The sequence below is a fragment of the Erpetoichthys calabaricus genome, chromosome 4 (assembly GCF_900747795.2).
Source record: "Erpetoichthys calabaricus chromosome 4, fErpCal1.3, whole genome shotgun sequence".
In the NCBI taxonomy this organism is placed as follows: Eukaryota; Metazoa; Chordata; class Cladistia; order Polypteriformes; family Polypteridae; genus Erpetoichthys; species Erpetoichthys calabaricus.
Window position 1 is genome coordinate 191657170 of NC_041397.2, and position 22515 is coordinate 191679684.

Consider the following 22515-nt stretch of genomic DNA (forward strand, 5'->3'; position numbering starts at 1 on the left):
TGATTAATTTCAAGGGGCTGCTTTGACCATGTAGGGTCATCTGGACCAAATGTTTTAATTTTGTCCCATACTATACCAGTTAATGCACCAGCGTGTAAAGTCTGAGCCTACTCGGTGGTTTAGTTCTTGAGCTGTGGACTTGTGAAATGTGATGAAAAATGAGACTGGATAAAATCGACACTCCCTTCCTTTGCTAAACTGTCTGTATCTTGACAAGTATTGATCTTACATCAATAAAAAATTACAATCTGCCTCTTGACTAACATGGGTACACCTGGTAATTTTCCCAGAATGTCCAATGCGCATGGGCCATTGGTTGATTTGACCTGAAATGACCCTTTAGGCAACGAGGCCAGTGAAACTGCTGTATTAAAATTACAAAGTTTATGGGACAGGAAATGGAAAGGGTTAATCAGTTGATGAATCCTGTTCAATTACATGACCACTGTGACAAAATATTTTTTATTAAAATGCAAAATTATTTATAACTAGCTGTCCCTTGCAGCTCCGCCCGTGCAGTAGTGAAACAGGTCAAACTTTAAAACTCGATTTTTAAAAAAAAAAAAAATTATATTGATGGCTTTCGTATCTGAGGGCCTTGATATACAATATTTTTGATTTTGCTATCAGTGGTGAGAATGTAGCTATGATCTCTTTGTCAAAAATGTAAAAAGTTGCCAAGGTATCTGGCCAAGAGGAAGGTAGGTATGTTCCAACGTCAGAAGTTACCACTGTATCTGATCGTGCTCAGCTCTGACGGGAGAGCATCCCCCCCGTGGGGAGAAGAGCACATGGCCGTGATATCTCCACCAATGAGCAGGTATCCCCTAAGACACACATAGCTGTGCTCTTTCCCTCTCAAAAATGTCAAACATTACTCTTTAACAATCTCTAGATCATCGGTTCTCAAACTGTTGGCCTAGTGGTTTCAGTGGGACCGTGAGAAATGATTGCATATTTATACAATTTATATTTTTATAATTATTAACCTTTACCATCTGAGGGGAAGTAAGTGACGGAGTGCCGTCATTACCCCCACCATCTAGACCCAACCACTAATCCGCTGTTCCGTTATTCGCTGCCACCGCATTGTTTTCCCACCGTTATCGCTCGGCACAAACCAGCTCTTATTATTTTTATCATAATCAAAAATGATCGATTCTTTGTAGAATCAAAACACTTGCGAACAGTTTTCGTATATTTTAGAAGCAAATTACAGCAGTAAACTTCATTAAATCTAACGCACTTAACTCTCGTTTGTTTTCTGAGTTATGCAAAGAAAGTGATTCAGAATTTGAAACACACTTGTTGCACTCACACGTGAGATGGCTTTCCAAAGGGAAAGTTTTAAAGAGTGTTTTCATACAGTCCTGATCAAAAGTTTAAGACCACTTGAAAAATGGCAAAAAATCATATTTTGCATGGTTGGATCTTAACAAGGTTCCAAGTAGAGCTTCAACGTGCAACAAGAAGAAATGGGAGTGAGACAAAACATTTGTTGAGCATGCAATTTAATGAAAACAATGATTAAACTGAAACGGGCTGTTTTACAGCAGATCAAAAGTTTAAGACCACACCTCCAAAAAAACCCGTAAACCCCCCCAAAACAGAAATCAAACTTCCAAACATGAACTCAGTACTGAGTAGCTCCACCGTTCTTGTTGATCACTTCAAAAATTCATTGCGGCATGCTTGATGCAAGCGTTTCCATGAGGTGAGTGGGAACATTTCTCCAAGTGGTAAGAACCACTCGCAGAAAGTTCAAAACGACACATTTCAGACCTAAGCATATGGGCATCATGTATACAGTCATGATCAAAAGTTTAAGACCACTTGAAAAAGCAGGATGGGCCAAAAGAGTGATGTTATTCTCCTGGAAGAAGTCCCTTGTCCTGCGGGCATTGTGTACTGTAGTGTTGTCCTGTTGAAAAACCCAGTCGTTACCAGACAGACGAGGGCCCTCAGTCATGAGGAATGCTCTCTGCAACATCTGAACATAGCCATCGGCCGTTTGACGCCCCTGCACTTCCTGAAGCTCCATTGTTCCACTGAAGGAAAAAGCACCCCAGACCATTATGGCGCCCCCTCCACTGTGGCACGTAGAAAACATCTCAGGTGGGATCTGCTTGTCATGCCAGTAACGTTGGAAACCATCAGGACCATCAAGGTTAAATTTTTTCTCATCAGAGAATAAAACTTTCTTCCACCTTTGAATGTCCCATGTTTGGTGCTCTCTTGCAAAGTGCAAACGAGCAGTTCTGTGGCGTTCAAGGAGACGAGGTCTTTGAAGACGTTTTTTGTTTTTGAAGCCCTTCAGTCTCAGATGCCGTCTGATGGTTATGGGGCTGCAGTCAGCGCCAGTAATAGCCTTAATTTGGGTCGAGGATCGTCCAGTGTCTTGACGGACAGCCAATTGGATCCTCCAGCTCAGTGCTGGTGAAATTTTTTTGGGTCTTCCACTTGACCTTTTTGTTCCATAACCCTCAGGATCATTTAAGAAATTCCAAATGACTGTCTTACTGCGTCCCACCTCAGCAGCGATGGCGTGCTGTGAGAGACCCTGCTTATGCAGTTCAGCAGTTTAACAACCCGACCACGTTCAAAAAGGGAGAGTTTTTTTTGCCTTTGCCATCAGAACGTGTGACTACCTGACAGAAAATGACAATGAATCCACATCTTTGCACAGATTTGGCCTTTTAAAGGCATGTGGTCCTAAAATTTTGATCAGCTGTAAAACAGCCTGTTTCAGTTTAATCGTTGTTTTCATTAAATTGCATGCTCAACAAATGTTTTGTCTCACTCCCATTTCTTCTTGTTGCATGTTGAAGCTCTACTTGGAACCTTGTTAAAATTCAGCACTTTTTGCAAGATGCCAAACCAGACATGCACGCAAAATTCTCCGATGTCCGTTTTCATATATCCCTGTCATTTTTGGTCGACATATTTGAATCTGTGAATTCTATCAACCTGGCGCTGCAAGGAAAAGATATCACAGTGCTCCATTGTCACGAAAAACTGACATCTTTCAAAATGAAGCTCGAACTACGGCATGGAAAGTTGCCCCATTTCTACAGCTGAACACATATATTGATGAAAATGAGCTTAACGTTGATGACGATATCCTTGAGGTGATGAAACAGCATGTATCAATTCTTAGCGAAGAAATTTTTCACTATTTTCCTGACCTACGAGAATTTGAAAAATACCAACGATTTATCAATAACTCGTTCTCTCCATTAGTGACCTGCCTTCGGAGGACAATTTAATTCAAGAACAGTTTGTTGATTTGATAAATGATGGGGGTGCAAAATTTGTTTTCCGTGAAATGTGTTGTAGTGATTTTTGGATTGAAATGGCATAGTCCTATCCCGATGTTGCAAAGATGTCTGTAAGAGTGCTGATTCCATTCGCAACCACCTATGAGTGTGAGACAGCTTTTTCCACACTATGTACTATCAAAACAAAATCTTGAAACAGATTAGACGCGACAAATGATATGAGAGTTGCTCTGGCCAAAACAAAGCCAAACATAGAAGAACTGGTTAAGGCAAAGAAGATGCATGCATTAAAATTTTAACTTAAATTTAATAACTAAGATGTACATAATATTTTCTGAATAAATAATTATTTGTCAAAAATGTTTTATTCACAGCAGCCTGTACCTATGCAGTGCCGCACAGTGGGTATGGGGCACCCTTGTGCAAAGTATTTGGCGCCCCCAATCTTGTTGAAATAATATTGACTAGCCAACCTGCGGCGTAGCATGCGCCGCATAATTATTTATTGATGGGTGAACACTTCCTGAAAGATAGTTGTCCAAATAGGGTGGGTTTGAGGATACGACTGTAAGTGAATGAAAAGATGGAACTCTGGAGAGAGCAACATTACAATTGTCCGTGACTGAAAACTGGTTTTGGCAGATACAGGCATATTGTTTTGAAAGTTTGTCCTTGTGCCTTATTAATTGTCATTGCAAAGGCCAATATAACAGGAAATTGTTTGTGTGTAAAAGTAAAAAGCAAATTTGAATCTGATGGGGTCAGGGATATCCGGGGAATAAGGACAGTTTGTGAGGTAGGAGCTGCGATACATGTACTGCGGTGAATGCTGGTAACAGTCAGTCTAGTGCCATCACAGAGACTTCTTGCTGGCATGAGGTTTCTGAGAAGCATGACGTCTGAACCTATTATAATTTTGAGTTTATGCGGAGGCATGCCAGTATATATATATATATATATATAGATATAGATATAGATATAGATATATATAAATATATATATTAATATATATATATATATAGATATATATAGATATAGAGATATATAGATATATATAGATATATATATATATATATATATATATATATATATAATATAAAAGAGATGGAAGCATGTGGTTATAACGATGATGTCATTGTCAAACCCACCACACAACAAATCACCTGGACTGGTACCCCAGTACAGCAGGTGACACCTCAGCACCCCTCTGGAACAGTGTGTGGATTTGTTTTTTTTTGTTTTTTTTTTTTTTTTTTTGTGGCTGGAGTGCCAATCCTGCCACCAACCCCCAAGTTTTCCCAGTATGTCGAAGGACATGCTTGCAGGGTTGTATGCAGATTAATGTCATACTGAGGACGAAGCAGTTGCAGGTTAAGGGCCGTGCTCAAGGGCCAATGGAGTAGAGCCACTTCCGGCATTTACAGGATTCGAACTGGCAACCTTTCAATTGCCGGCGTAGATCCCTAGCCTCAGAGCCACCAATTAAGAGTGTATTACATGTTTTGAAAGTTGATTATGCAAAATATGTGAAGTTTGTTCTTCATTATGTGCATTTCTTCTACTTTAGAGGATTGGTATTTTCCGTTAATGTATTTTAATACATTTTTGTTTATAATAGCCCAGGAGAATGGCAATGTGTTGTGTGTTGATTGGAGTGTCACTATATGAATCATTACATGTGAGAATACAACTACTACTCTGTCCAATTTTTATTTTTTTTAAACACTTAACCAAAGTGTAATTGATGTACAAGTTTATTATATATACTTCATTAGATAGTTGGTAAATTTAAAGTCTATTAGTGCAGAAACATAACTGATGGAGAAGCTGACCCTGTTAACTGAAGAAATATTGCTATGGATGAATATGTTTTCAATAGATGATTGAATTATTTTTCACAATTAAAAACACATTCACAAACATTTAGGGCCTGAAAAAGGGAATTGTTCCACTATTCATTATATTATCTAATTGTATGACTGTCTACATCTGAGAAAATCGCCATTATCTTTGATGTTCTTTCTCTGCGTGTTTTGTCTACTGCAGTATAGTACATTATTTGGGAGTTGCCTCCTCCATAAAATATTCTTCTGTATGAAGATAGATGCCAGTTGTAGAAAAATATACATAACATGAACATGTTCCTTCTTTGAAAGGGACTTCTAATGTAAACCTTTTCACTGTAAATTGTTCAAATTAAATCAATCATTGTCTTTCAAGTATCAGAATTGGCTTCTAGAAGGCATAGTTTTAACACATTTTAGAAAGTTTTCAGCATTTTCAGTATGATATCTGTATCCTCAAAATATGCAGATTTCTACACAGAGTAACTTTATAAATTCCTCAAATTGTATAAATATTTATCAGCAAGTAATATTTTTAATGGATTTTGCCCTGTTAATGTATGGTGTTTTTCAAGTGTACTGAAAAATATTTTATCAAAAATGAACTGAAATAGTGTATTAATATTGTATTCACATTTTGTTTTCAGACCTAATTTAAACCCCACTGATTTATTTTTTTCAGTCAAAAATATCACCAACTTTAAACTTCAGTGTTTAAAATTCAGGGTGTCCTTTACAGTGTCAAATGCATTTAGTTGACCACAGCCAGTGATCTATATACAGGTGTACAGCTACATTAAAATTTGTCATCCTTGGACAATTAAGTGGGTCCTCATGTTATTAAAGATGAGGTTTAATCCTGAAAAAGCATGTTCACACTCTTCAGTGTTTGGACTACTGGTGAGGAACATTTTCACAACCTCCAGTATATGTGTTAAAAGCTCGAAGTACATATCAGTTAATAGTGAGCATCTAAATTTTTTTATGAGGTTCCTCTCTGTGACAGTGTAAGGCAAGACCTTTTTGCAGTTGAGTATAGGCCTCTGAATTTTGAAAGGCTAATTTCCATTTCCTAAGGTAAAACAGTTAAAAAAAATTTTTACAGTGCTAGATGCCCAATTTTCTTGCTACACAGTTCCATCTGGCCTGGCTGCTAATTAATTATCTGGGTTAGAACAAAATCTTAAAACTACTGCAATCAACCAGAACCAAACCTAGGAACCCCAGTAATTACAGTAATAACCTTTACTCCAGTATTGTTTCTTCCTCTTCTACTTTTGTTCGCTTCTTTTAACTTTTTTTCTTGTTCAACATTTCTTCAAACTCAGTCCCTCTCCAGTTAGCCTTTATTGCTCATCATGTCTGTCTGTCAGTTTCTGTCTGTCTCTCTCAAAAAAAATTTTTTTGATATCGGCTTCCTTGACCCAATGCGGCAGGTGACTTGTGCTGCATCACTGCTGTCAGACTGACTGGTATAATACTGTCTTTATAGCTGGTGTGCCGATCATGCCTGAAGTCTTGGACATTGGAATACAAATCCAGTAACAATAGATTTGAATTTTAGCATTCTTCACATAAATACCTTTAGTAAAATAAATGTGTTAATTGTATCATGAAATTGTGCTAACAACTGACTATAGGCGCAAGCCTTTGTATCTTTGACAAATTTGTCCTCCATCTGAAGTATTTTAAGTACCACTGACTTTTCTAAAGCTTGTTTTCTTGGGGTTTGGATTAATATATTGCATATTGCTTGTTTTGTCATTTTTAATAAATGAAAGGAAATAGTCGGGGCCAAAAGTTTTGAGAATGACACAAGTATTGGTTTTCACAAAGTTTGCTGCTTCAGTTTTTTTAGATCCTTTTGCCAGATGTTTCTGTTGTATACTGAAGTATAATTACAAGCATTTCATAAGTTTCAAAGGCATTTATTGACAGTTACATTAAGTTTATACAAACAGTCAATATTTGCAGTGTTGGCCTTTCTTTTTCAAGAACTCTGCAATTCGTCCTGGCATGCTGTCAATCAACTTCTGGGCCAAATCCTGACTGACTGGCAGCCCAGTCATGCGTAATCAATGCTTGGAGTTTGTCAGAATTTGTGGATTTTTGTTTGTCCACCCGCCGCATGAGGATTGACCACAGGTTCTCATTTAGATTAAGGTCTGCGGAGTTTCCTGGCCATGAACCCAAAATTTCGATGTTTTGTTCAGTGAGCCACTTAGTTATCACTTTTGCTTTATGGCACGGTGCTCCATGCTGGTAAAAGGCATTGTTTGTCACCAAACTGTTCATGGATGGTTGGGAGAAGTTGCTCTCAGAGGATGTTTTGGTACCATTCTTTATTCGTGGCTGTGTTCTTAGGCAAAGTTGTGAGTGTGCCCACTCCCTTGGCTGAGAAGCAACCCCACACATGAATGGTCTCAGGATGCTTTACTGTTGGCATGACACAGGACTGATGGTAGTGCTCACCTTTTCTTCTCTGGACAATCTTTTTTTCAGTCCTCAGTCTAATCCCTGTACCTTTTACAGAATATCGGACTGTTCCTGATATTTTTCTTGGAGAGAAGTGGCTTCTTTGCTGCCCTTCTTGACATCAGGCCATCCTCCAAAAGTGTTTGCCTCATTGTGCATGCACTGCATGTTGCCATTCCTGAGCAAGCTCTGTACTGGTGGTGTCCTGATCCCGGGGCTGAATCAACTTTAGGTAACGGTTCTGGTGCTTGCTGTAAGGCTTGGGTGCCCTGAAGCCTTCTTCACAACAATTGAATCTCTCTATTCTAAATCAATCAGCATGACAGAGTGAACTCCAGCCTTGTTCTTGTCAACACTCTCACCTGTGTTACTGAGAGGATCACTAAAATTGTGTCAGCAGGTCCTTTTGTGTGCAAAGCTGAAGTGCAGTGGGAATGGGTTTTTTGGGATTAATTTTATTTTCATGGCAAAGAGGGACAATTAATTGCAATATATCTGATCACTCTTCATAATATTCTGGAGTATATACAAATTGCCATCATAAAAACTTTGTGAAATTAATATTTGTGTCATTCTCAAAACTTTTGGCCAAGACTATAGAATGCATAAATTGCTTAATATTACTTTTTTTCTAATATTAATTAGGCTAAATAGTTTCTCCATTCTCATAAGGTAAAATCTTATTAGGAACATTTTGCAAAATGCCCCGATTGTTTATAAAATGCCCCTGGGTTTCAGTTAGTGACACCCAAAACTATTAATTTCATGCCCTGCCACAGACAGATTACTTTGTTATTTAATTACAAATGCTTTAGTTATACTGTGTAAACTTGTCATTGTTTTTCCCTTTAATTAGCTGAAGGTTCTTTACTAATAGTGATGAAATTATAAATTGAAAGTGCTTCTTGTTTTCAATTTAATTTCAATTTTAAAGAAATGAGGCCATTTTACTAACAATCTGCCTTTTAAAAAACTTTGCTAAAATTATGGCATTAAAAAATGCTGGTTGCAAATAGCCTTAATTGCCATCTTCCCCAAACCATTCATTGGTCTCCAGATGGATCAAATGACCTGTTTGTTTGCCAGACGTCTTGCATTCCAGCTTATTGGTGATTAGTGATGAGTGAACCCTGTGGAGTTTGTTTCATCATGAGTTCAGCAAAATCACAGAAGTGTTGGGAGAACATGCTGAACCCCATGAATTGTATTGAAGTCAATGGGGAATGAGGAACTGAACTAGTTTTTAGTGGATTATAATTGTTCAATAGTCTTAAGTATCTCCCAGACCTAGAGAAGTATCTGCCAACTTTGTTGGGCCAATTATAGCAGCCATAAATGTGACCTAATCTGTGAGGCAGGCATAGACGAAATAACCACAAACAAAATAATGAAAATGGTCACAAACCTAAAAGTTTGTTTTGACAAGGTGCCACACAGCATGGCTAATTGCAAATTACCTTTCATGGGCTGGTGTGTAGCCAGCAACTTGGCTGCATCTGTTGCTGCCAGGACTTGAAGGTTGGTTTGTGCTGCTTCGTACCAGCCCTTCCCTGTTTGAGCTTCCGAGTACCAGTAGATAATACATGCATACCAATGCGTACCAGCACACCCAGAAAGCCTGTGGTGGAAGTGATCAGTGTTATATTCTTGATAGGCAGTGTCTGTCTGTACCTGATCTGTGCTACATAGCAAAGAGCATAACATGTGAGGATACAACGTACAATAAATCTGTGATGAAGAACAAAGTAGTTTCATAATTTTATCTTTATAGTCTGCAATCTACTCACAAATGAAAACAGGCGGAAAGCAGTGACTTCAATGTGAGATTAATTATGCTTACAGTACACCTATGAAAGTTCTGCACATGATTGCCACCACTCTATGATGTCATGTTGAACTTGCAGTGCATCATGGGGCACTTGGGAAATCTAAGCTGGCCACACACAAAATTTCCAGGAAATATTCGGTGAACAGGGTCACCTGCAAACACAGCATATTAACTGTGTAAAACACTTTGTACTGATGTTGATCGGCAAAATTTACCAACCATGGCAAAACTCATTTTACGTTATATAATACTTTTCAGTCTCGTGTGTAGAAGATATGGTTTTTAAACCATTTTTTTTGTTTTCAGGGTATTGTCTTCTACACTTGTTAGTACTATTGATTTGTTCTGGCTGTCAACTACCTTTCCACAATTTAACCAAGATACAGCTATTGCTTTTGTGGCCTCTCATTTATGATCTGTTCACAGTTAATCCGTGATATAATGCTGTGTATTTTTCATCTGGTTAATTTGGGCCAGTAGAAATTTCCAATTTATACCATCTTGCAGATATTTCGATATCTTCAAATACAAAAAGGAAGCAACTTGTATTGATCATTATGATTTATTTCACATTCAACCTTTACATTCAGACATTTTGTAAAAATCTAAAAATACAGTAATTTGTAAGTATAAACATTTGGGTACACAATTGAATAGTAACTGTGAAACCTAATTATTGTTAAACCTAATTACAAAGAATCTGAAGATTTAATGAAGGCACAAACATTTCCTACTTGAGATGGTACATTTTACATTTTGCTCAGAGATTTAGCATCGGAAGTATAACTCTTAAAAAATAATTTCATAAAATTGTTTCCATTGGTGGGTTTCTGTGAGCATTTAGTGAAAATATCTGCCATAGGTGAAGCCATGAACTGCCTAGTTTTCCTCACACTGGAAGGCTGGCTACAAATTATACATATTCTCTGCTCTTTTCTGCTTATAAATACACTTTAAGGTAACTGCTTGTGAATTAATATTTCCCCTCTTCACCCCAATACCACTGTGTTGTAGTTCAGTATTTTGGAGCAATGGGTTGTGCTGCCACATCATACACCCAGTGTTAAGAGTGCAGATTATGTGCCCCATCTTTGTCTGTAAGGTTTTGTACATTCTTACTATTTCTGTGTGGGGTTTTTCACGGGATACTCAGGTTTTCCTCCAACATCCTCAAAAATATGCTGATTTGATTAGCCCCCAGTATGCGTGTGAGTAAGAGGTTGTGTGTGTGTGTGTGTGTGTGTTGTTGCACCCTATGATGGATCGGCACAATGTTTAGAGCTTTTTTCTTCCTTTTGTCTAGTGCTGCTGAGATAGGCTCTGACCCCTAGCAACCCTGACATGGATTAAGCAGGTTTGTGACTGACAAACTTGACTGACTTTTCAGAAGTTATCTCTACATAATCCTCCACCAAGTAATTATTCTGGGGTTGTTATTTTATTGTACATTTAATTTTGCCTTGTTTTCACTTTGTTTATTTCTTTGTTTATTAATTTTTTTTTATTACTGTTTTGTAGGGCCAGTAACACAGTTGGTCTCTCAGCCCCTCCAATCACTGCCCTGATCACCCCTGAGCCTGTCCGTCACTGTCGTATCCCTGACCTTCCCTTGGATGGAAGTCTTCTGTTCGAGTTCCTGTTCTTCATTTATCTGTTGGTTGCCCTCTTCGTCCAGTATATAAACATTTACAAAACAATCTGGTGGTACCCTTACAGCCACCCTGCTGCCTCTACCTCACTGGTAATTCTGTTTTTTATTCTTTACAGCTTTGTATTAGAAAGTTTCTTTTTGTAGAGTCTTAGTTTATTTTACAATTGCTAAATAGTGAAATGCCATAATATTTCTTTCAAGTCGTATTGAGTAGTTCAGTTTTAAAATTGGAATTACGCAAAACCCATATAATGTAAACAGAAATTAGGTTTTTTATTGACATCTACACCCAATTTAAATTTTCTTAATATGCATGGGATATACCTAGATGTTATGCTGAGATTTTGAGAGTAATAGAAATGGCTAACATAATATTGGACTAGTGCTGGGCGGTATACCGGTTCATACCGAAAACCATTTTTTATTTTTTTCATGATATGGATTTTTCTTATACCGCAACACCGGTTTAAATTGCCTAAACGACGTTCGGAACGTGGCGCAGCGGGAAACTGTTCAAGTGGGGACCTTTTTTACTGCTACACCGCTAAACACAGATTTGTTGCACTAGGGCTCTTTTTCACTGCTACACCACCAAATAGTGGGCGATAGCATAGGAATGCTGCGTGGTGAAAATGGACAGAGAGCCTGGAGATACTTTAGTTTTAAAAGGTCAGATGTGTAAATACTGTTTCTATACTACTGGATAATACTGCAAGCCAAGTTGTACTTGTTTCATTTGTTTTCAATACAGTGTAATGTACCTGCGTACTGTGTAATAGTGTGACGACATGTTTTCAAACCCCGTCATAAGTTATATAGCACATTAAATGCTTTGTGTTAAGTGATTCTTAAACTGACTTCTTCTTGCACTAACAGGAGGCGCCGGCAGCGATCGCCGCACAGAATACATTTACTTCATGATCTTCCTTCTCTCTGAACATTTAGAATGCTAAAATAAATACTTAATATAATTTTCATGGTGAAATGCATTAAAGCATGCATTAATCATATGGGGCCAGGCCGGCGTGCCTGCCTTGCATTTGCATGTTTTTCTGGTGGGTTTACTCGGCGCTTCAGTTTCCTTTCAAAGTCATGTAGGATGTGGAGTTTTGTTGTGCTATATTGACCCTGCTAGTGTATGTTTTGCTTGTATTTATCCTTCGATGTGCTGGCGACTCGTTCAGAGATGGGCGCAACTCTGAATGGATGGCATAATTAAACATGTATAACGAAGATATTTTAAAAGTTCTGAACACTCCGTGGGCAAAGTTTATAACTAGTTTTAATTTCACAAAGACGTTTATCGTGTGGTGATTGGTTATGTGGAGAAAGAAAAAGGACGGATAGGAACTGGGGTTTTAGTACGTCAGATAGAGACAGCACACGTGCAATAAAGAAAGCCCGCTCAGAAGAACATGCATTGAATTCTGTGTTCGTGTCTCCAACCACCAGATCACAAACCCAACATTTACACAATATTTAAGTTAAACCTGTGCGATACCCATTCATACATCCAGTTTTTTGGAGCCTCATCACACCTGCCATAAAGGTCTCTACACTGAACGTACACCTGGGGACCCCTTACTGCCAGGGAGCAGCCCTACCGCCTCACTACCGTGCTTGTTTAATACCTGCTTTAATGCATTTCATCATGAAAATGATATCAAGTATTTATCTTAGCATTCTAAATTTTTAGAGAGCAGGAATACCATGAAATGAATGGATTCTGTACGGTGATTGCTGCCTCCTCTTAGTGCATAGGAAGTCAGTTTAAGAAGCATAGTGATTAACAACTGGGTCGGGGAACACAACACAAAGCATTTAATGTGCTGCATTAACTTATGACGGGGTTTGAGAAAATCAAGTAAATTAAACATTGATTTTAGGATGAAGTTTAGTTTATGACATTCTACTTTAATTATGAAGTAAACTATGAAAATAAAGTGGAAATGTTGACTTTAATCTTGACATAAGCGTCAAAATTAAAGTGGAAATGTCGAGAATAAAGTCAGCATGTTGACTTTATTCTTGACATATACCGGTAGTTTGTTTTTTTTCTTCCCTCTTTACTGTATTTTGTTTTTCTTCACCATGGCCCTAATGCACTTCCGTAGGGCTATACCACAAATAGCATTATACAGTAAATGCAAGTTGCAGTTATTTTATTTATGTATATAGCTTAGCTTGAAGCAAGGCCCATATTAATGCAGTTTGCCTAAATGATGGTACAGTTGGTAAGGATGTCATCACAAAGTTGTACTTGTTTTATTTTATTTTAATTTGGTGAATACTGTGTAATGCACCTGGGCTTGAAGTCTTGAAGTAATAGTGCAGCTATCAGTAATAATACTATTATTTATTTTATTGTTATTATTTATTAGTTTAGTGTGTGGGTGTGTTTGTGTGTGTCCTGCGGTGGGTTGGCACCCTGCCCAGGATTGGTTCCCTGCCTTGTGCCCTGTGTTGGCTGGGATTGGCTCCAGCGGACCCCCGTGACCCTGTGTTCGGATTCAGCGGGTTGGACAATGGATGGATGGATGGATTTATTAGTTTAAATATTATGCAGTTTATTGATGGTAAAGTTGTTTAAAAAGTCACTTTAATGTGTCAGTGGACAGAGATTGTTAACATTAACAGAAAGTGTAGTTGGTTCACAAAAAATATTTACTATTTATTACTTTTCTAAGACATGTTCAGTGCAATACAAGTTTTGACAAGCACCTCTGGATATTTTACTAAGTCTAAATGCCTCTTTGGATGGTTGAAAATATGTTGTCAAAATCATAGTTTAAGTTTTTGCAAAATTTGTTCAATAAAAAGGTTCTATATTTTGACTGCAACTGTCATGCAATGTGATTCCTTCTCTTCATTAGTGTCACCCCCTTGAAAACTATCACTTTATGGGGCCATGCAAACCTGTATTAATACTTGTGTGCACATTAAAATGTTTTTTTGTACAATGTACAATTCTCATAACAGTGGAATAGGTTATTCTTAGCCAGTCTACTGCAGTAATTGCAGTGGAAAATGTGGTTAACATTCACTCATGCATGGGGAAAAAAATACCGTCCAATACCGTGAAACCGGGATAATTTAGAAAAATACCGTGATATAGAATTTTGGTCATACCGCCCACCCCTATATTGGACTCTAGAAATGATGAAAAAAATTCTTGTACTTAAATAGAAATTGCAAGTATACTTACGGCTTCCAGGTCTCCAGTTAGAGCAAAATTTTTTATATAGAGTACTATTCACAAGTATTGGTACAATGATATGAAAGCTTTTATTTTTTCTACACACTCAAGTGAAGCAGTTTTGATTAGAGATGAAACAATGAATTTCATTCAAAAGAACAAGAAATGTCAGAGTAATTTTTTTTTTTTTTGTTTACGTAAAATTGATTTAGGACTGTGTGTGAGCATTTTATATTTTAATTGCATTTGCAGATGCTTTCCAGTATATGCAGTACTTTAGTAGATAAACTCAGTAAGTTAGTTACATGTGATGTGTTCATATTCTTGATGTTCCTCGACATGTCTGTAGTCTTAAAAGTTAAGTGGTGACCACATCAAAGCAACCTGAGCAAGCATTCCTGCAAAAATACAATGTAAATTTCTTCTAACTTACCACACAAATCTGTGGCATACGGCCATTATGCTTCATGCAGATGTCTTTTTATTGCAGAGACAGAAATGAACACTTTATGGGAAAACCTAAACAGTAATTCTGTGATCACTGCACATTTCAAGTATTTACTGCAGTGTATAGTAATTATTTAAAAACTGTTCCGCACAACCATGACACTTGCATCTTATCTGTGATATATAAAAGTAGACATGTATTTACTCTACTCAAGTACATAGATGGTGGCCATTTACAGTACTGCCCAAAATTAATTTCTCCCAAATGTCTACTCAGCCCATATTCTCCTCACTTAGTTTGTCTATATGAAATGTATTGCTTGCTATTATGGGGAAAAAACAGTTCTTTCCTAATCATGCCCCTGCAGTCTTACTGTTGGCATCCTGTAGAGAACAGCCTTCAGCATTACTTTGACGGAGGAAAATGATACTGTCTGTACTGTGTTCTACTCATTTCAAAGCCAATCATTTATTTAAACTCTTAAACACTGCAAATTGGAAACTACTGTATAGTGGCATAGATGTTAGTAGTATTGCTTTACAGTTTTAGTGTCCTGGGTTAATTTCAGAACCCAGCTATGTTGCTACTGCTAACCTGTTGGCCCACTGGCAATAAATATTCCAAACAGACTCCTCACTCACAACCCCAACTCAATAAATCCCCAGAACAGTGGATAGACACACACATCCTGACCTATATTCACTCTATCACGTCTACTTGTGCAACTCCCATAAACAACCTTTGAATACAGTACTTTTCACGGGTCCCACCTTCACCATCAGGAAGAACTTTAGGAGTCAGTCTAAGGTAACAGTCGACTGGAAATTATATAAAAAGAGTGATGTGAAAGTTCAATATCAGCTAAATTTGTAGACACGGCATTGGTGGAGGCAAAGAAGCTTCACTGCCTTTGACAGCTACTGGTCAATCCAGTTGGTGTGGGAGTATGGAGATGCATGCATACCAATCCCAGAGTAAGAGATACAACTTCTTTCTATGATTGTCAGTACTACTGTGTATATGTGTTTGGTACAGGAAGAGAAAACATAACCAGCCATTGTAACAGCAATAATAAACAAAGACAAAGTGAAGTAACACTTGAAAGTCCAAATCAGAAATAGGTAGTGTGTTTCAGGTTGATGCTGTAATGCAGGAAGTAGAAGAATAGTAGCAAACAGATGAAAAAGGTGCTGGAGATAATAGTTAAAAAGCCTTGATCATTGCTATATGCAATACCTGTTTTTAGGTGATCTGTACACTAAAGGGTCAAAGTTGAAAATCATGACTACAAGTGGACAAAAACGCACTGAGAAACATAGCAGTACATATTTTTTGGAAAAGAAGTGCTTTCAGAGGCTGCATTATAGACACTATGCAAAGCAGACATGTCAAAGTACCCATCTAGGAGTAAGACAATAGAAATCACCACAACAACAAATATGTGCTGGCAATCTTGAAATTGTCAGTGGCTCTAAGAGCTTCCTTTGACTCCTTATATATCACACTTTCAGAGGTATCAATAAGCTTGGTATGATTGGGGTACTGAAGAAACTGATGCAACCCCACTTTACCAGCTCTTTAATCTTGTGATCGTGTCTGTTCACTTTATTCCAATATTCTTTATTACAGTACCCTAAATATCTTTTTGATCTTTTTTGCTCACATTTGACCTCTGCGTGCTGCAGTAAAGTACATCAGTGTCATCATAAAACCATTTGAAGTAGGTAGATAGATAGATACTTCATTAATCCCCAAGAGAAAATTCACATACTCCAGCAGCAGCATACTGATAAAAACAATATTAATTAAAGAGTGAATAAAACATAGTGCAAGGTGGAGAGTGGCAGGGTATAACTAACAATAACATTGTATAATGTTAACGTTTACCCATACCGGGTGAAATTGAAGAGTCACATAGTGTGGGGGAGGAACGATCTCCTCAGTCTGTCAGTGGAGCAGGACAGTGACAGCAGTGTGTCGCTGCAGCTGCTCCTCTGTCTGGAGATGATACTGTTCAGTGGATGCAATGGATTCTCCATGATTGACAGGAGCCTGCCCAGCGCCCGTCGCTCTGCTACAGATGTCAAACTGTCCATCTCTGTGCCTACAATAGAGCCTGCCTTCCTCACTAGTTTGTTCAGGCGTGAGGCGCCCTTCTTCTTTATGCTGCCTCCCCAGCACACCACCGCGTAGAAGAGGGCGCTCACCTCAACCGTTTGATAGAACATCTGCAGCATCTTATTGCAGATATTGAAAGACGCCAGCCTTCTAAGGAAGTATAGTCGGCTCTGTCCTCTCTTGCACAGAGCATCAGTATTGGCAGTCCAGTCCAGTTTATCATCCAGCTGCACTCCCAGGTATTTATATGTCTGCACCCTCTGCACACAGACGCCTCTGATAATCATGGGGTCCGTAAGGGGCCTGGGCCTCCTAAAACCAGCTCTTTGGTTTTGCTGGTGTTCAGTTGTAGGTGGTTTGAGTCGCACCATTTAACAAAGTCCTTGATTAGATTCCTATACTCCTCCTCCTGCCCACACCTGATGCAGTCCATGATAGCAGTGTCATCAGGGAACTTTTGCACGTGGCAGGACTCAGTTGTATTGGAAGTCCGATGTATATAGGCTGAACAGGACCGGAGAAAGTACAGTCCCCTGTGGCGCTTCCGTACTACTACCAACAATATCAGACCTGCAGTTCCCGAGACGCACATACTGAGCTCTGTCTGTAAGAGAGTTCACAATCCATGCCACCAGGTATGAATCTACCCCCATCTCTGTCAGCTTGTCCCTAAGGAGCAGAGGTTGGATGGTGTCGAAGGCACTAGAGAAGTCCAGAAACATAATTCTTACTGTACCACTGCCTCTATCCAAGTGGGAGAGGGATCGGTGTAGCATGCAGATGATGGCATCCTCCGCTCTCACCTTCTCCTGGTATACGAACAGCAGAGGGTTGAGGGTGTGGCAGACCTGTGGCCTCAGGTGGTGAAGCAGCAGCCACTCCATGGTCTTCATCACATGTGACGTCAGGGCGACAGGCCTGAAGTCATTCAGCTCACTAGGACATGATACCTTTGGGACTGGGGTGATGCAAGATGTTTTCCAAAGCCTCGAGACTCAAGTATCTTACGTCAATGAGTTGGTCACCACAAACTTCATGTCATAACTAAAAAAAGCTCACCTTTGATTTATCAGTGTTTTCATCCATGATTTGCTTTGATTACCCTCACACCCCCATGCTGCCTGCGCTACATGCCAGCCACTTCGCATCTCTGCCGCTTGCGTATGTGGATTTCACTTTCACCAAACAAATCTTTTAATTCTTGCGGATATGCCTCTTCATTGGGAAGAAACACTACTTTTCGCTGATGGCAACACGAATTGGATGACCTACAAGTCTCCAACTTAAAGTTTAAATCTGAACAATATATTTCATCTCTTTTCGATGTTCTGTTATTTCACCGAGTAATAATTTCCATTTGTTTGCGCTAATGAGATATTTACTTAATCATTTTTTGAGAATTTCAAATTTTAGTGCTTTCATTATCTCTAACCTGCGCTGCATGCGTATCACACCAATGTTTTTGAATTCTTTACGACGTTTTACTGGCACAAAGTCTCATCTCGCGGGACATGAAAGTGTCTCTCTGAAAAAGTCATCTCTTCCCAGGCTAAAAAGTCCCATCTTGTCCCAGGATTTTTTTATTATAATAGATTTTTCATCGGCCTGGGACTTGTGCTTGAGATTTTTTGACAGATTGTAATTTTAATTGTAATCATTTTTGTAATTAGAATTTAAATATTTATTTTGGAACAAAATATATGAAAACAAAGGGAAAGTCATTATCCCCTAGAGGTCTGTCCTAGCTTGCATCCATCTAGCACCAAGGGTCACATTGACACCTGTATGCTAAATTTTCACTAACTTACCCATGGGTATGTGCTGTAACTATTTATAATCTAATGTTAACATAATAATGTTAATTGTTCATTTATTTTTTCTGTGATAATCATATTTGAACTGGAAGCCACAAACATTCTTGCAGTTCTGACAGTAATACTATTACAGTTGACAACTTAATTTCCTGTGAAAAAAATTCTACATTAGAAGGAAGAATGTGAGGTAATTGACTTTTAAGTACTAATTAATTAAACAAACGAAAAGTAATTTTCCTTTAATTTAAATATTAGCATAGAAATATTCATAAGCTGATTTTATAATTTTCGCATTTGTGTGGCATTGATTTTGTTAACTTGTATTCTTCAGTTATATATTTTAATTCAATGAAAATTTATTTTAAAGGTATGATTTGCCTTGTTTACCAGAAATGTAACTGAAGCAGTTTTAAGAAGTAAAAATAAACTGTAACATACAATTGTAACTTTTGCTTTCAACATTACCTATTAAAGTGTATGACTTAATTTCTTCAACAATTTATACATGGTATTTTGCATATTGTATTCGTTGCAGACTGTACTGTATTTGTGAGATAATTACTTTCATTTCAGTTACACACCTAATGTTATAATGCATTCAAGTTGCAAGTTTCTTAATTTAATTTTATTTTCAATATTCTATTGTTAATATTTAGTTCATAAGTATGAGCTTAGGAGCTGAATATGTTTTTGGCCATTATATCTAAAAATGTGAATTACATGTTTAAACAATGTGAACTTCTAAACATCATATGAAATTAAGAGACTTAACAATTAATATTTTACCTTTTATTTGTGGTGTTCTTATGTAAACTTATTTTTAATTTTCAGAATTTCTATCTTATTGATTATTACCTGGCAGCCTTTATCACAGTCATGCTAGCCCGGAGATTAGTATGGACAATCATTTCAGAGGTAAAGATTTTCCTACATTTTTATATGCTGCTGTTATTACTGGAGCCATGAACAATGGCAGTTTTAAATTTACTTTAAATTTAACTTGTATGTTTTGTTTTTAATTAGATTAATTATTCAATTATTGAAACAGGTTAGTTGTTTGAAGATTAATGTTGCAATAAAATAGGCTTAGGGGAATTTTCCCTTACCACTCGTAAAGAAGAACTTGGTATGGCTCTTACACCCAAAATATTATTTCCCTTTTCTATAAAGACCAGCAGCCAGGTCAATTTTTTAAGCAGGTTTATGTGTAAATAAATTCCATTTTACTCTGCTGTATAAATTTTAATGCTCAGAACTAAGTGAAATTATATTAGTTTTAACCAGTACCTTATTTTGGGGTATTATGTTTTTCTCAAGGTGGATTGGCAAATGCAAATGGCTGGTGACTGAGTGACAATGGCATCTTCTTTGTTATGGCTTGCCATGGCTTGATAATGTATTTTAGGTTTTATCCTGGACTTGTATTTGTTGCTCCTGGTATATTCTCCCAGTTGTTCTGTAAAAATATTAAAAATTGAATAACTCAATGTAGCAGTTTGTTTCTTAGTATATGTTGTATGGTTTGTTTTAGAAGGGATAATGTCAGTAGTTTAGGCTATCATTAATGAATTTACTACATAAACTGCTGTATAACCTTCAAATAACTTGCCCATAGCTACATAAACTGCTTACATTGTATTCTTTTTATTTTGATGTAAATCTGTTTTATACTCTTAGACATTCTTTCAGTGGGCTATTTGTTTTTTTATAATTTAAATATAGTAATGAAAATATTGCTAGTCAAACATTGTATAATAAACAGTTTTTAATGTGAAATACATGAAGTGTACCTTAGCATGACTGTACATTTTTCAATAGGAAATTATTGTTTAATAGAATTTTTTTTTTTTTTTTTAGGCCTCACAGACCGGGCCAACATCAGTGGTACATTACATGGTGCGAATCGCAGCACGTCTAATACTTCTGACTTTCTGCGGTTGGGTGCTATGTTGGACACTAGTTAATCTCTTCAGGAATCATTCAGTTTTGAACCTCCTTTTTCTTGGTTACCCGTAAGTAAATTCAAGTACATGTTTCCACTTTTCAGTTTGTTTTATTACTCTCTGCTTTACTGACTTTGAAAGTTTAATTATTATTTAAATGTTAGGTTCAGATAATATATGAGGGAAGTTTAGACTTAGCATATCAGAAAAGGTGAATGGAGAGCATCTGCCTTTGTTTATTACAGGTTGGTCCATAGCTGTAGAATTTAGTGATACTTTTTTATTTTTTTCCCCTCATTATTGCTAAAGTAAACCTCTTATTGACTAGCTTCTGTACTCCTTTTGTACATTCAGAATGACATATGTCTGTATTTGGCTTTTTATAGTCTGTTCTGTCTTGTAGGTATGATTTCTAAGAGTTCTCTTAGTCAAAATAGTCTTAAAAGTTGATCATTTCACAACACCAATGTTCCAAATTGTAATAACATCTCGTCCTGTTGCTACTTAATCTTCTACTTTCAGTTAAAACTTGCTTTCTTTGTGCATTTACACTGGCAAAGCTTGAGTTCAGAATGGAGTATCGAATATCATGAGAAGTACAACATTTTCCTAAAAGCGAAAGAGGAGACTTCACCGCGTGCTCGTGTCAGCGTGGGTGCAGTTTAAGCACAAGCAGGCAGACACAGACAATGCCTATTTGATTTTACGTTATTTTTTCAGAATACAAATAAAAGGCAAAAAATTAGCACAAAATAAATATTCATAAAAATCCACTATTTGTGCTTCTCTCTGTATTCGGATTTGGCTCCACCACTACATTACAGGTTAAGGCAAAACGTTTAATCTGGACCTAAACCAGATCCAGAATGTCACAAAACTGAACTAGCTCACGTTCAAGTTCTTCACTTGCAAATGCGTTATGTTAAGTTCACCATTCTTGGCAAAATGAGCTTATTAAATGAACGCGCTCTTTTGAACTAGTTCATGCTCAACACTGTGTGTATTGCAACACTTGTATATCTTCTGATTTCTGTCCACTGGATTACTAGAGAGCCCTAGAGAGTTTTTCAGCAAGTCTTAATTTTTATCCCAATGGTTATAACCTAGGGCTGGGCGATATGGACGAAAAATCATATCTCTATATATTTTGGCTAAATGGTGATAATACGATATACAGTGGAACCTCGGTTCACGAACGTCTCGGTACACGTACAACTCGGTTTACGACCAAAAAGTTCGCCAAACTTTTGCCTCAGTTCACGACCACACACTCGGTATACGAACAAGCCAGGTTCCCTTTCGGTTTGTACATGTTCAGTCTCTCCCTGTGCATTTCCTGTGCAGCGAGCAAGAGAGAGAGCGGCACACACACACACACACACACACACACACAGGAGCACGTGCGAGAGAGGCGCGGGCACACACAGGAACGCTCTAGAGAGACACACACACACATGCGCTCCAGGCTCGCAAAAGAGAGGCGCGCGCGCGCACACACACACAGGCGCTCCAAGCTCGCAAAAGAGAGAGACACGCACACAGGTGCGAGAGAGAGCGAGCTAGGGATGCATAAGGTAGAGAAGGCTTGTTTTTGTTTTCAGTTCTATTTACAGTGATCGGTTCGTAGCCTGCATTGTTGCAATGTTACTTTTCTTGGTGGATTATTAAATTACAGATTTTTCAAATGTTCATTTTTTCCCCTGTGCTTAAAACTCATTAAAAAAAGTGTTTCTAGCGAGCGGTTCCTAGCACTATAGCGCAAACTATTGCAGTGTTAGTTTTCTCTGTTGTTCAAGGTTTTCTCAGTGTTATTCAATGTTTTTACATTTAGTTTACCATTACGCTGTGCATTCTATGGTATAATTAACTATATTTGTGCTTAAAAACTAAAAAAAATATATATATATACATACAGTTCGT

General features: G+C 37.7%; 1 protein-coding gene across 1 annotated transcript in view; it reads left to right on the plus strand.

Annotated features, from left to right (window-relative positions):
- The window catches only part of tmem39a (transmembrane protein 39A), a 94360-nt gene that overhangs the window by 39735 nt on the left and 32110 nt on the right, over positions 1-22515 (plus strand). The window contains exons 3-5 of the mRNA XM_028800100.2: positions 10944-11166; positions 19484-19567; positions 20510-20664. Coding sequence (XP_028655933.1) covers positions 10944-11166; positions 19484-19567; positions 20510-20664 — 462 coding nt within the window. The remainder of the gene's footprint in view (positions 1-10943; positions 11167-19483; positions 19568-20509; positions 20665-22515) is intronic.